This window comes from Dicentrarchus labrax, unplaced genomic scaffold (genome assembly GCF_905237075.1).
Source record: "Dicentrarchus labrax unplaced genomic scaffold, dlabrax2021, whole genome shotgun sequence".
NCBI classification, from domain to species: Eukaryota; Metazoa; Chordata; class Actinopteri; family Moronidae; genus Dicentrarchus; species Dicentrarchus labrax.
In genome coordinates, this window is record NW_026136710.1 from 11055727 (window position 1) to 11071043 (window position 15317).

A 15317-nucleotide genomic window follows, 5' to 3' on the forward strand; every position below is an offset into this window, starting at 1 on the left:
AAAACAAAAAAACACATCATGTAAAATAATTAGGCACTTTAATATACACATGACCAGAAAACCTTATAGATTCATTGAACAACAAAGAGTGTGACAATAAAGGAATCCCTGAGACTGCTGGCTGCCGAGCGCGCACGACAGGCACGGCGTGTGCGGGGTCGCATCCAGTCTCTTATCAAAGATACCAAACAGTACTGTAATCCCAGACTTTGATCACGTGAGCACAAACTTGGCCAAATGGGAAGGCGAGTCTCGGTAGTACGCTTCCGACCGCCATTACATTACAATGCGTGGGGGGCTGGACATACCGTGCGCGGAAAGAAAAAAAAAAAGAAAAGAGAAACGCTACAGCGGCGCTTCGCGTAAAGCCAACAGACACAGAGGGCTGAGAATGACACAGTCGGGCTACACGCACACTTATTTACCAATATTATAACAAGCTCCGGGAGATAAACAACGGAGCGAAAGGAGGTCGCTGCTGAGGAAACCGTGCGCGTATTTTTTGAGGATTTTAATTCAATAACCAAACCATCATTTCTCGAGAAAAGAAAGGAGGAAGATACGCGTTTAAATGTCGCTGTGGTTTTTATAAAGAAAGATCCTGCAGCATGCAACATATTCTTTATGTCAGCGATCGGACGAGGACTGTCACTTCTGCTTGAACTGTGTATTTAAAACAAAAAACAAAAAAAATCCCATCAGATATGTTTTGTGCAAGATTGAGGCTGCTGTGGCCGTGAGAGGACGTTTCGTAATGATATAAAACTGAAAGGAAGGAAGGATTTTTTCAAACCTCCTTCTACAGAAGCCTGCTTGTCGTTTTCCTGGTGGCGGAGTGTAAGAATAGTTTTTTTTTTCTTGTCTGAACGCTTTTGACTCATGATTCTGGAGGGGGGAACCCGCTCGACTTTTTGTCCGCCCTGCCACGGAGGAGCACCGGGGGCTTTTTTCTCTTCCCCAGCGACCCCTCGTCCCCTCGTCCGTTTAATTCAAGAGCAACAGAGGGATTAAACATTCCTGCTCGCAGCGCCTGTTTGCGCGAAGCAGGCTGGGTTACATTGTGAGAGGAACGGTTGTGGTAAGAAAAGGGAGGCTATAAATAGCTCATGCAATTCTCGAAAACTATCACAAGTGGTGCATCAGCTTGTGGAGCAGACGGAATCAGATATCCTGCGCCGTGTAATGTCTCGGCTCTGAGTTCATTGTTTTGCAGAGCGCCGAACGCTAATATTTACATTTTTTTAAAAGAAGTTTTGACTCTTTAATTTCGCTATTTTTTTTAGGGGGGCTGTTCCTCGGCGCGGAAGAAAGAAGCAGTTTCTCACCCCCCCCCCTTCTCTCATGGATTATGCTTTAATGATGAAACTATCAGCGGAAAGACTGATATGGAATCAGGCTGATCTTCCTCCGTGCATGGGTTGAAATGGATACATTTCTCCGCGCTGCGCTTTTGACAATGATCACATTCGGAATCGCCTGACCTGGATTGTAACAGTGTTTTGATCCCCCCCTCTCCCACCCCCAACCCCCCCTCTCTCCCCTCACCTCCCTCCCCACCTCCCCAGCACACGCTTGGATTTACATTACAACATTATATCCGCTGGGGCTTCATGGATGCATTCTGCACTTCTTTTTGAATACGCCCATTCCTCCTCTGCCCGACCATCCCGAGTCTCATTATCTGGACCTCTTGTGAGGTTATAAAGCCTGCTGTTTTTTTTTTTTTTTTTTTTTTTTTTTTGGCAGGCTCGCGAAAAGGGAACCGATTTGTCAGCCCTGCTCGGTGTTTTGATACCGATGTAGGATTTCGACATGCCCAGCGCTGACGACCCCAACGGCGGACGATTATGACTACAACAGCGAATTGGGTGGCTAACGGGGCAAGCCTTGAGGACTGCCACTCCAACATCTTCTCTCTGGTACGGTATCAATAAATCATGCTCGGTACAGACACGCGAGCCAGTTGCGATCGACAAGTCATAAGACCGTGAGGGGAGGCACGCTTAAATGTGTGCCTGCCGTACAAAGGTGAACCAATTGCTGATGTTGTTATTAGGTAATCATTACCACGGGTTAGTGGTGCGAGGAAGAAAAAAAAAAAAAGCCACAATAGTTCACGAGTAAGCCTGTTATAATAAGAGATATCAGCCTGTAGGGTTAAATCAGCATGGTTTAAGAAGAATAGCTCCAGTTTATTATCTGATTGCAACCCAGGACTCTTAAAATACAATTTTCTAATGCTGTCAAAACAAACTGACCGCTTATTTCGGCATGTCTTTGCAGTTTTGGCACGGGTTTAGCAGATAAACAATACATAAACACCCCCCCCATCAAGAGCACAGTGTGCTCTGGCCATTATCCTCCTCCCCTTTTTAAATAATCATTTCACTGGAAATCTAGCTGGAACTCTGTTGCATTGCCAAGCAACTAACTTGGAAAGAAGGCGTACTGCTGCTTCTGTTAAATATTTCTAAAGCCAGAGGTCTTCAGTGAATAATAGTTGAATGTCTTGTTGTACCAAAAATGGCTCGCCAGGTTGTAAATTGGAAGATGAGGGAACATTTTGCGCGCATGTGAGGAAGGTTAATAAGATTTTTTGACACAGCATGAATCAAGCACACGGCGGAAACAGCACTTTCACACTCAGTTTATCTGAAAAAAAAGGGGTTTTTGACTCCACAGGCAGTGTGATTTCTGCAGAACTCACTAGTTTTGAGGGTGGATGAGATCGAGCAGTGTGTTTTCACAGTTTTCGTCCTGCAATCAGTGAGTTAACTGTCCTACTACAACAGGCAGCCAAGTGGAAAGGCATGCGGGAGCCTGAGCTCAGGCATAGACTAGTGAGAACCACAACAACATAGGGGTCCTGAGGGCTTTTTTAGGTGATCATGCCGGTTGTCCACCAGTAAGAGCAGCCGGCCCTTGTTACACTACACATCCCACACCAAAGCTAAAGAAACACATGTCACACGCTATGGATTTTGATGGGTATTTTTTGGGTGGCTAGAGAAGAGAAACAAACTTTGTAGTTGTCACACAGCTTGCAGAAATCTCTAAAACTTCAAACAAAGCTCTGGCAGTTCTTCCCTCTCATCTATTTTTGTGGTTTTTGTGACTGTAAAGGGAGCGAGCAGAAAGGGATTCAAAATAATATCTTACGTTGTTCAGAAGCATCTCGTTTGAATTTGTGCGCACTGACGCTGAAATAAATACACCTTTGCTCTGGGATCAGACGTATTAAATTCACTCAGTCTGACACCTAACAGTCGAAAACAGTGATTACGTCCCTGTCAGCTTCTCAGTAGAGGTTATTCCCTCGTGGAAAAAGCTTTCATTCACTTGCCGTGGCATTGTTGGTCATCGTGAGGGCCCTATGAACATCCCTTTCAAACTGAGGGAGAAAGAGACCATCCATCAGCTGGCTTGTTGAGAATATTTATGACTGGCTAGTGCCACAGCGGTTGCTCACTGGCAGTGCTCCTACAGGGAAGACCAAGACATAACAAAACACTAATGACACACCGAGTGTCCTGGTTAGAGGGTATGACTGAGACAAAGAGACAGACAGAGGGATGCAGATTGCATCCTGATGCTGAGAGTGAGACGTGGGCATGATAGCTTAAGAAGTGGAGGCTGAGGAGGTGTTATTGCTACCACTGGAAGTGAGCGAATCACGTCAGGTGCGAGCATTGATCGAGCAAAAGAATACCTGGATTAAATATATATGTATATGTATTTGATATGAACATCTCAGTTATGATTTCCTGCTTGCATTTTAGCACTTATTACAGACATTTAATTGAGAAAATTTTGATATTATATTAATATCTTACTGGTCCCAGCTTGTTAAATGTGAGGATTTCCTGCTTTTGTCTGGGTTGTCTTTTGGGGGTTTTGATTGTTGTATTTTGACTTTTGAAGATGTCAGCTTTGTGTCCAGTAAACATTTACAATATTCACTGCCATTTAATAGACTGAATGAATCAATCAGTCAAACAAATATGCTTATGATAATATGCATGAGTCGCAAGCCTAACGTGGTTATTTAGAGTTCCAAAAAGGGCAAGGATACAACGTTCACTTCTTAACCTTTTCCTCCAGGTCACATTGGCTTACATAAAGGTCTTGTGGCTAACCGGTGAGAGCTCTGGTCTGACAGCCTGTTGAACAGCATTCCAACATGCACCAACCTCGTCCGTCACACTGATTTACTGTGTGTTATTGCAACCTGCATCAATTAAAAGTACCTTAGAAAGCATAAGTGCCCAATACTGTGGGACTTTATGGAGGCGCAGCAGACTACTGTCATGTGGTGTCACATACTTGAGATCGCTGCGATCACACAACCCACAAAACAACTGTCTTGGCTGCTGGTGATCACCCATCTGTGACAGAAAGCAAACGAGACCCTTGTAAGTGGGAGAAAAAGATCCGAGCTGGTGAGCTGAAGTTGAAGTGGCGACGGAGGAGGGAAGGGTGGAGGACGAGAGGAGAAACAGAGGAATGTTTTAAGCTGAAGGAGTGAGTGTGAGAGAGAGAGCCACTGAAGGACTGCAGCTGAATCTGTTTTCATTTTAGGAAAGTATTATGACTGATGTGCATTTCCTGACTGCTAGCCTCAGCCTATTTGAGAGAGAAACTGAGAGTGAAAGAGTGAGACAGAGCAAGGGAGAAAATTAAAGAGGGAGGAACGTAATGAGAGAGAGGGAGCGAGAGAAAGCAGTCATCTTTCTGTGGACTGGGCAGGTTTCTTCTGACACTGACTTGAGCCAGAGTCCCTGAGCCTGAATATGAAATGCAAGGAGAGAGAGACAGTTAAGAGCCTCACGACACAGGAAGCCTCAGTGTGTGTTTGTGTGTGTGTGTGTGTATTGTAAACACTGTAAACCATCCCAGACTCAGGAGACAAACTTCAAACACCCATCATATTATACACACGCAGACAAATACACACACAGATGCATTCGCAAACACAAGCACCAACACGGAGAGAGGGGAAAAAAATAATAAACACCCACATGCTCACACAAACATATGTATCACAAATGCAACACACATGCACACACTAAATCTTCCACCCACTCTCGTGTGCACGTACACACCTTGTTTTATCGCCTTTATTTGGGCCGTGAGTGCTTCCTATATCCCAAGGACGCACGCTTGTACAAACACAGGTAGAATGCAGAGACCTTAATTAAAGGACTTCCTCTGTCCCCTTGACAGAGAGTGCAACACTGGTAATTAAGTGTCCTCAAGTGCAGGTCTAATGTGATCAACTAAGAGGTGCTCATTAGCCAAACTGTATTCCAATAGAGATCTTGCATGTATAATAATGATGCTACTGTCTGGCATGGTATTAAAGTGCTAAGAGATGAGGCTGAGGGAATACTATTAACAGCAGTGTCTTGATTTATGGCAGGTGAGTGGCCGTGCCTTGTAAGAAGAAGCAGGTAATCAGGGATGGTGCCTTTTTAATATAGGCTGTTTGCATTTCCTCGTTATTAATGGTGGTGGATATTGCAGCGATGCTTAGGGATGAGAAAGAGGCAGTAGTTGGATGAAGTGTGTGTCACGATCTGCTGAGCCAGAGAATCGGTCAAGTTGGAGTTTGTACAGGGTTGGGTATCGTTTGGTACCAAAACAATATTATTTCCCATATCTCCCTTTTGTATTCAAGAAAAGAGGCCAGAGGCATTCTCAGTTGAAATGATCGGATCCTTTGTTGTCTAAACTAGAGCCTGATCAATAAATCTATGTGAAGCTAATTCTGGTCGATATATTGCAGATATGTTTATTTTTCAGCTGTACAATGTATTTAATTATATTTAAGGGAATTCTTGTTTGCTGTTTGATGTTTGCTTATGTTATGGCTATGCTGTGGCTAAATGTATGTATTTTTAAAAAAAGGGGTACTTTATTTCCAGATATACCTGGGCACTGTAGTTTTTAGCAAACATTATGCAAAGAGGCATAATATATGTTGTATGTGGGATTGATTCAGGACTGTGTTCATTGATGTGTTTTCAATAGTTTTTGGACCACAATGGAGTTCTAAGGCACAGAGGAATAAAAACTGCACATGCAACTATTGTTAGCAGAATCATATTATTGCTGCTTCTGGACTTTTCATAGGATTTATTGAGCATAAGAAGAATATAGATTATTACCAGACTTTTAAAGCAGCAATATCTGATGAACTGTACATCACTATGAATCACTATGACTCGATGCCAGCTGTTGGTACGTGCTGTAAGAGCTATAAAACTATAAAAGTGTTTATATTGAGCTATCTAAGGATCATTTTGAAGACATGGCAGCGTCCTCTTACACGAGGAGAGGATCAGTCCAGGTTTCCGAGGCTTCACCCACAGTCTTCTGCTGCGTGCCCTATGGAGCAGCTCCATCTGGTTGCTTCACACTTAACAGTCCACCCCCTATGCCCAACCTGCACTTTTGGCTCTGCACGCTTGCAATTTTTGACAGCTAGCACTGGCTTCACCTTGAGTCTGTGTGTGGCACCTCCCACTAATCTGCCCCTGTCACTGCTGTGGGAATCCCTTGTCATCGCAATAGGACTCATCCCAACAGTGGCCCACCTCGGTGAACGTGGCATTCTGTATGTCAGACACAGACATACAGGTTCCCTCAAATAGTTTGCTGCCATAAGAAAATGGTTTGTGAACAAGCGTTGTTATGGTTTAGCCACTGACAGAAAAAGGGCAGGGTATGGGTTGAGAACAGGAAGACAGTGTTTCACTCGTGCCTCTGTTTTTACTACACATCTCTTTTCTATTAAATTCTCCCGGGTGTAGTCATGGATCTTATCTGAGCAGTAGGCTTGTCAGGGCCCTGCCACAGAGGTGAAGAACGGTTCAAAGACGGGGGGGGGGGGGGGGGGGAGGGAACCACCGCTGGTCCCGGAGCTGGAAATGGGACGGGATGGGCAGGAGTATTTTGGAGCACGGTGGCTTGAGTGTGAAATATGTAAGCCCTGCAGTGCCAGCTGTGTTCTATTCTCGGCGCCCACTGGTTGTTCCTGCATGTGTGCAGGGCGACAGAAGGCTGAGTGGGAAAGAAGGATTGGTAGGAATGGGCAGTAGCTGGTGCCATCAAGTGCTTGTAATAGCTGGAAAGTTAGCCAGTTAGCTGGCACACGAACTGATAAACTGCTAGATAGATAAATGGATATTAACCACATGATTGTCACGGTGTTGCTACTGCTGTGTTTTTTTTATACTGAATTTCTGTGGGAGACAAAGAATTCAATACAGCACCTTGCAAACACGCCATTAGAGGTAATTCAAAACCTTACTTTAGTAAATAAGTATTATCATCAAAATTTACTTTCTATTCAGAATGGTCCTTTTCAGTGTGTTTAATTATAATATAGATAGATACTTGTGAATTACCTGTAAAATAGAATTTTAATGTTGTAGCTGTTTAAGATGAAGCTAATGGTATATTGTATGTACTGTGTGTAGTGTGGGTGATCATTTATATCTTTTGTGCTGCAAAGAAAATCCGCCTTTAAAAGCGATATATTTATTAGTTATTGACTCTTTAGTCATTTGAACCTGGTTTCAAGATTTTTCTTGAAATCATAATAAGAAAGATGACTGTTAAATAAATGTAATGGAGCAAACAGTACAAAATTGCCCTCTGAAATGTGGTGGAGTTGTATTAAGCACCAAGTATTTAAATACCGTATTTAAGTGAATGTACATATTTATTTTCCACCACTGCTGATTTTAGTTTTCTGTCTCTTGTAGCAATATGCTTATCTTCAGCAGAGACATTCCACCTGGCTCAGGCACGTTTCCCCTGAACACTTGTGTTTCCCCCTGCGGATTAACACCACTTTCCTGCAATCAGTTATATTTTGGATGTGTGTTGCCGCTGGTCTGAACCCAAATTCTGAAGCCTGTTGCCTAATTGGTAGATTAAACTTGTGTTCGATGATGGTCTTGGTCTCTGTGCCATCACACAAGAGTCACTGGCTTTGTCTGTTTGCAATCTCTTCATCTGACTGCAGACACCTTGACAAAGAGAATTTCTTTAAAGGGAGACGCTGCCCTGCTTGTAACTGGGCAAATATTTTCTGCAAGCCAGACAGCTTTGCCAATATCATGGTTGGCTGGGATTCAATTGCAGTTAGAGCACACTTAGGTTAAAGGGTGTGCAAAACAAGGGGAGAGAGAAAACATTAATGTTGTCTGCTGTGCTGTTGCAAATTCTAATTATCATGTGTTCATGTTCCATTGAGAGATTATCTGCAACCAATCAGACGGATACTTGATGAGAACAAACACATTATGTGCAGACTGTTGATTCACAGCCGTTTGTGGTGCATTGATTCTCCCTGCGCTGCCAAACGGCACTCTCTCTCATCTTGAATTAGGCAGACACCCATGATTTTTCAGATGCTAATGAAAATGTGTACAGCTCAATTTCAGTCCTGGCTTGTCTCATAGAATAAATGGACTTTGCAGTATAAAAGTGAGACACAAAAGGTTTGATAGAGTATTTACCAGGCATGACTGAGTCAGCATGGAGCCATAGGGATAAGTGTTTAGGCAGGGTGGTGTTAGCAAAGATATAAACATGCCATGGTACCATTGTGTCTGCTGCAACGAGTGAATGGACAGGAGAGGAATATTTGAGTGGGATTACATAAGATTGTGTGTATGTGTCGAGCGTGTTAGCAGAATTGCAGAGGACTTTTAGTGTTAAAGCTTTGATTGGCTGCCACTCCCACTCAGTAAGCAAACTACAGATTACTGACAGCAGCCAGGTGAGTTGCGGGTTGAAACTTGTTCAGGTGTGACCTACGGTGAATTTAATGCCCCGGCCCTGCCCACGTCCTTCACACACACAGGCATTGTTGCTTTCCAGTTTTTCTCCTTTATATTTTCTTAATCTGGTGTGTAATGAAACAAAGAAAAGTCATGCTGACTTATGCAGGGCTGTCATTTTATCTGAAATAGCATCCCTGTGGAAAAAAATCAATGCAGGAAATTACAAGCCAAATGAGATATTTTTCATACAGCTTATGCTCCATTTACCCAATTTCAGGAACAATCAGACTATTAACTACTTGTAGGCATTTCAGAAGCCTCCATGCAGTGCTAATTGTACAATTACTGCGCTGAATTCTCTCATTCTCTCATTCTCTCACTAAAGAAACTCAGTAAGTGATCCTATACTGCAATGTTAATGTATTGCTTCTGGTAATCCCAGGACTTTCCTGGCACATGTATGACGTGCTTGATAATATCTCCAGCCAAATTTGAGTTTATTAATTCCAGCTGTAAGGGAGCAAATGGAGGTGTAGTTCTGCTCAGGAGAGACATACAGACATACAGTACACTCCTTTGTGATTTTACGAGTAAAGTAAGGGACCACAGAAGTGCTTGAATTGGTATATTACCACTGTAACCCTGGAGACAGAAATCTCAAAAACGGAATACCTTGCTGAATTCCTATAGATGTTGTATGTTGCCTAGCAACTGTTTTTACTTTTCTCTCTGTCCTCTGTTTTTCCTTCTTTGTGGTTGTCAGTTTTTCGGTCTTTGTCTGTGTCATTCGCTCATTTCTTCCTCCCCGTGGCTTGTCACGGTTAATTAAGTTACACCAGAGACACTAGTAAAGCAGAGACTGGTTTATTTATTTGCACGTTAATAATTTAGGCTAAGCAGGGCCACTGCTTTAGCCTGTCCCTTAATGCTTTAAAAGCAGCCTGACGCTGCAGCTCTGTGTTGTTTTATTTGCCAAATGGCTGGGGATCTTGTCAGCCCTTTTAGATGCGGCAGAGTGACTGTACACAATGTCTTGCTGTCCTTATTGGTCTTGTACTGCTGTCGCCTCCTGCCTCCCGCCTCTCTTTGTGTCAGGTGAGAAGTCATGGCTTGATGGAGGCTTTCTGCCGCGTGATTGGCAGGTCTATCCGTCACTCAGCCCTGGGGACTCTCGCTGCTCTAATTAGGGCGCTTGGCTTGCTCACCTCCCAGGGCTGGATGCTACAGCAGAACACAGATCAAATGACGGTCCCTTGTTTTGTAGGGACTTGCAAAGGTGGCGGCAGAAGGCAGAGGAAAAGCATCTGTTTAGTGTCTGCAGCCCCAGAGGCCTTCTTTCTACACCTGTTTGGTGCTTTTGTGTCGCTCTCGCTCCCTCACAAGTGCAGTAATGTGCATTGCTCTTCATTTGTGGTGTAAAATGCCAGAGGGGAGCGCTACTCCTTGTGGGTTAATTTGATTTCAGTGGGTTAATTGATGAAGGGGGAGTCATTGTCTGTTCTGATTTCTGCCACTTGCTCTTCTAACTAGTGACTTCTCACCGCCGACTTAGCGGCACAGCCACCCAACATTCATTGTCTTTGTCCATGCTTGTTTTTGCACCTGCTTTGACGTGCCAGCTCTGATGCATTCAAGAAAAATTGTGTCATTAAAGTTTTAACTCTCAGTCCTGGTTGATGTGGTGACTCTGTGGTTACTGGTGGTAACAGCAAGTGTGGTTTAATACTACATCAAGCACTCTTTGAGCGTCTACTTCGTCAGGAATACAACAACAGAGCCATGGGTGTATCCGTTTACAGTGCAGCCAAACAAACTCTCATTGTTTTAATAAAGAAATCAGTCAATATTTTGCCTTTTTTCATTATACCATCTGCAACCACCATCTGATTTCTTGCTGTGAATGATGCACGTTGTTTTCCATGCAACAAAAGAAAGTTTGTTGGTTATTTAAAACTCATCTGCTGTTAAAAATACCCCCCAAAATACCAGTTGTATGCTTTTAATGTGAACTAGCAGTAGTAGGAACAATTTTGTTAACATTAGAAGTAACTTAATGATAACATAATAATGATAATGATAATATAATGGTATTGGACGAATGGCAGACTCCACCACTGACAATGAAAATTACAATATAGAAAGGTAAATACAGATTGTGACTTTGGTAAAAAGATAAATGCACACCATAAATAGTATCAAAAACATGGTTTGATTTAATGAAAATCTTAAGCATTATAACTAAAGAATCTTTCTGCTGAAACTTCAAATAAGTTGTATTGGGTCAGTTCTCTCAGTGTCTGTTAAACAAAATTAACTTTTTTCTGTTCTTTAACATTGAATAAAAGAGATATAGATAGTGTTGCATGTGTCTGATAAAGACATCCAGTCTTATCTAAAGTCACACAGGCATCACAAACGATCTGAACACACCCCAAATATTGGCAGCTTGTCAAGTGTCTAAACAGATTTGACGTTGATGAGAAAGCTATGCCACTCTGACAGAACAAGTGTATCACTTGTGCCAGAGTAGGTAAAACTGCTGATACAAGCTGTCTTTCAATTGCCTAAAGTGCCTCCTTTGTCAGACTATCAGACTGTGAGGCTCTTACACTGTTGTGAGATTCCTTAAGAAGCGGCATCTCTCGTAGACGAGGTTCTCATACGCTTTCTGTCAGCTTTGATAGAGCACTAGGCACCTCTCAACTTAGATGTAAATATTCACACCAGCTGCTGATAGAGAAGTGTCTGCATATAACCAGTTTGAATATTGCTTTTTTCTTTACTTCTTTGTGCACACATACGTTTTTCATGATTCCTCTTTTAGTTGGCTTCATTTACGTTGAGTTATGATTAAAGGTCACTTGTCATGAACGTGAAGGGAAGTTGCAAGTACAGGGTCATGTTTAGATATGCTGTCACTACACGCCTTTCTTTCTGTCCCAGGCAGCTGCAAAGCCTTGTGGAGTGAGGAAAAAGTATGAAAAAGTCTGTATGTCTGTCTGTGTGTGCTTTCCTACAACACAAACATACATTCAGCTGCATGTTGGGGAGTTCAAGAGGTCCATTCAAAAGGTCCCTCAAGTTTTTGAGAAAGAACAGCAGGAGCAAAATATTTTGAGTCTGCAGAGACATTCCTGCAAAGTGTATGTCAAGTGTGTTTTCCTCTCAGCTCTGCTATCTAAGTAACTGGGGTTTCCTCTGCATTGTAACGCTCCTGGGTTTCAAACAATATGCAGTATATATTATATTGTAAGCATGTGTCAGTCTTTTAGACCTGCAGTATGAAAAACCTTTTGATTCGCTGGAAATGGAATCCCCTTTTTTTGTTTAAGTCACATGACTTAGACTTTATCCAGTACTTTCTGTTTGAGCAATGTGTGCTAAAGATTCAAGTTTGGACTTCCATATTTTCTTTTGATTACAAGCACATGTCTGGTGCACTGAGGTTGACCTCTGGTGGGGATACAGATTATGTTTTCCAAGCCTGGGCTCAGTTCACCCTATATTCGGGAAATTATTTTGAACTCTCTGGTTATAAGTTTAGGTTCCTATTTAAAACCAATTTTAAAAAGTACACAAGTATGTAAAATAAAACAGAACCAATCTCCCTGCAAGAAACTGAAAAGGGGGAATCTTAATACTACAAATGGAGCGCAATCTTCCACCTCATCTGTGGTAACACAAAAATATTCTGGTTAGCTGTTATCTTTTCTCTGTTTACTAGACAAAAAGACGTAAAGAGAGGAATAACAAAAAAGATGAGAGGGAACGTGTGAGATACTCCTGGATGCATTCAATAAGCGTCCGTGACCGTGAGTGAGAGAGTGCTGAGAGATGAGAGAGAGAGACAGAGAGAGAGTGAAGACAAGAAAGATAATAGAGGTGAGAGAAAGGTCAAAGCTTTGGTCCGTCTTAGCAATGGAAGGAAAAAGCTCTTGTTTTTGGTCCTGCACTCAATAGGAAATTGAACCAGCTAACCTACAGAACAAGGGGCTCGGAGGAGTGCTGGCTTTATTGACAGCAAAACTAAATCCACTGTCTCTTCCATTGACCTCTTTGCCTTTTTACCCCTGTGGTGGTTTTTAAAAGAGACGGAGACTGCCGCCTAGAATAATCGTTGATTTGCTCTTTCGTACTCTAAAGGAATGGCGAGGAATTTTCTGCTTTGGATGCACATTTGCTCTGCTCTTTGCCCGCTATCTTGACAGACATACATGCCGCTGAAAAGGATTCCGATTCTTCTCAGATTAATGAGAGTAAAATCCCAGTTGGCTAACCTTCTCTATTATAACAGGTTTTTGCAATTTGCTTCATTTACCAGCTAAAATAGTAATTATAAGGCCAGCGCATGGTATAATTTATCCTCTGGTGAACAGTTGCACACTAAATCAATTCTATCTATGTAATCTAAGTTCAGCAACTTTCATCCTCAAGCTTTTAATGACTAACAATGATAAAATGATTAAAGGTTGTTTTTATTTGCGTGACAGGATTTTACTCACAACACTGATTTGACACCAAAGTTGCCGAGATAATAGCTCGACACGCTTGACAGGTTTTCTCTGCTTTCTCTTATGTGGTACAAGTGATAATTTATTCATACAAATATCAGAATTTGCTGTTAGTTACCTCTGATTTTACTGCAGCTTCAGAGGGCTGACTTACTAATAGTGAAGTGTGCTGAGAAATTGAAACCCTGCACACACACAGACACACAAACATACATGTGGGAATGTGCGCATACAGGACAAAAACACCCACTGTACACACAGATGGGCAGATCTTAACTGTCACCACTGAAAAATAACTGGACATCAGCCGGAAAATATGGCTGCCTCCTGATGCATGTCAGTGTTTTTGAGCACTTCTGGTCTGCACATCATCACAGCTGCTGTGTGTGTGTGTGTGTGTGTGTGTGTGTGTGTGTGTGTGTGTGTGTGTGTGTGTGTGTGTGTGTGTGTGTGTGTGTGTGTGTGTGTGTGTGTGTTAGTGTGTGTTAGTGTGTGTTAGTGTGTGTTAGTGTTTGTGTGCAGGCATGTGTTTGGATCTGCCTAGGAGCATGTGACTGTAGCCCTGTTCCTCTTCCTGCAACTGTGCCACAGCTAATCCTCCACAGGAGTTCAGCAGGGTGTTAGCTTAGTGCTTTACACACAGCCAACAAATACACAGCACCTGTGTTTTGGGCTTGTGGAAGACATAGTGCAGCCTCTGGCTATTTAGCGCAATATTTCACCTGAAAATACGATATGCTATTGGAGAAATATTATACCCCATGCCATATTTCTGTACTAAAATGTGTCTTGGTTATTGTTACTGCAGTTGAATGTGGGAACACACACTGAGATCAGACTTTTCATTGAAGTAGGAGACATTACAGTATTTTAAGCAGAACATATTTCCAAACAGTATTCATAGACTGTGGATTTTTCAACGAAATGTAATTTTAAGAATCTGAGTCTATGGTCAGGACTGAAATATCTCAACAACTATAGGTTGGGTTGCTGTGAGATTTTGTGCAGACATTCATTGTGCTTTATCTTTCTAGCTCATTTGTGACTTTTGAAATGTCTCGACAATTATTAGATGGATTGGCATGAAATGTAATGCACACATACATCACCCTCAGGATGAATTGTAATAACTCTGGCGGTATCCTTAACCTTTTATCTGGTGCCATCATTGGGTCAAAATTTATTTTAATTTTGATTTAAATTAGTCATAAAAATTGGTTTATGACTAAATACACGCAAGATTTATGACATTCCCATTAGCCTCAGCTATACTTGCTAATTAGCGAATTCTAACACGTTAAACTGCGATGGTGAACAGCATGCTCATGTTTGCTCAAAGCATCCCAGTGCCTGAATACAGCTTCACAGAGCCGCTAGCATGGTTATATATTTGTTATAAAAGTTTTTTATGGAAAAAACCTTATCAGACTCAAATTATTATACCAAGGATAGTATGTTATATGTCTTAAAACTTGTCTGGAGAGGATCAGTCAATCAGGAACAGTCAATTCACCAGAGAACAACAAAACAAACAACTAGTCTGTCTATATTTGAAATGTGAATATATTTTCTGACATTTTACTCCTCCTCCTCTCCGCTCCTGGTTCAGTAGCAGCAGACAGCTGTGTCAAGCAGTGGAAGAACTTTTGACATTGACTGGGAGTGACGAGGCAGTGCAAGCAGATGTCTTCCTCTTTGCTTTGGGAGAAACAGCATCCTTGACCTTGTCATGGCTAATTTTAGGGCTTGGCTTATCACAGTGCCAGTGTTTATATCTCCCATTACACACACTGTCATTACAGGAGGGACATGCTTATAATTATGGGTGCATTCTGCAGTCAGGATGTTTCTGGGGGTCATGTGCATACCTCAGTGTACACACACTTAAAAGATGATGCAGTGAGTGCTGCGAACAAATCTGTGTGTAGAAGATAATGTGTATATTTTTGTCATAGCGCGCGCTTTTAGTGCATACACAGACGTCTTTAAAAGCATGGCTGGGTTTTAGTTT

At 42.2% G+C, this 15317-nt stretch overlaps 1 protein-coding gene across 5 annotated transcripts in view; it reads left to right on the top strand.

The window, feature by feature from the left end:
• Positions 1 to 306: 306 nt before the first annotated feature.
• LOC127370874 (mediator of RNA polymerase II transcription subunit 13-like) overlaps positions 307 to 15317 on the top strand; it is a 75951-nt gene continuing 60940 nt past the window's right edge. For all 5 annotated transcript variants that reach the window (XM_051413333.1, XM_051413334.1, XM_051413337.1 and 2 more), the window contains exon 1: positions 307 to 1919. In XM_051413333.1, coding sequence (XP_051269293.1) covers positions 1848 to 1919 — 72 coding nt within the window. In that variant the 5' untranslated portion in view covers positions 307 to 1847. The remainder of the gene's footprint in view (positions 1920 to 15317) is intronic.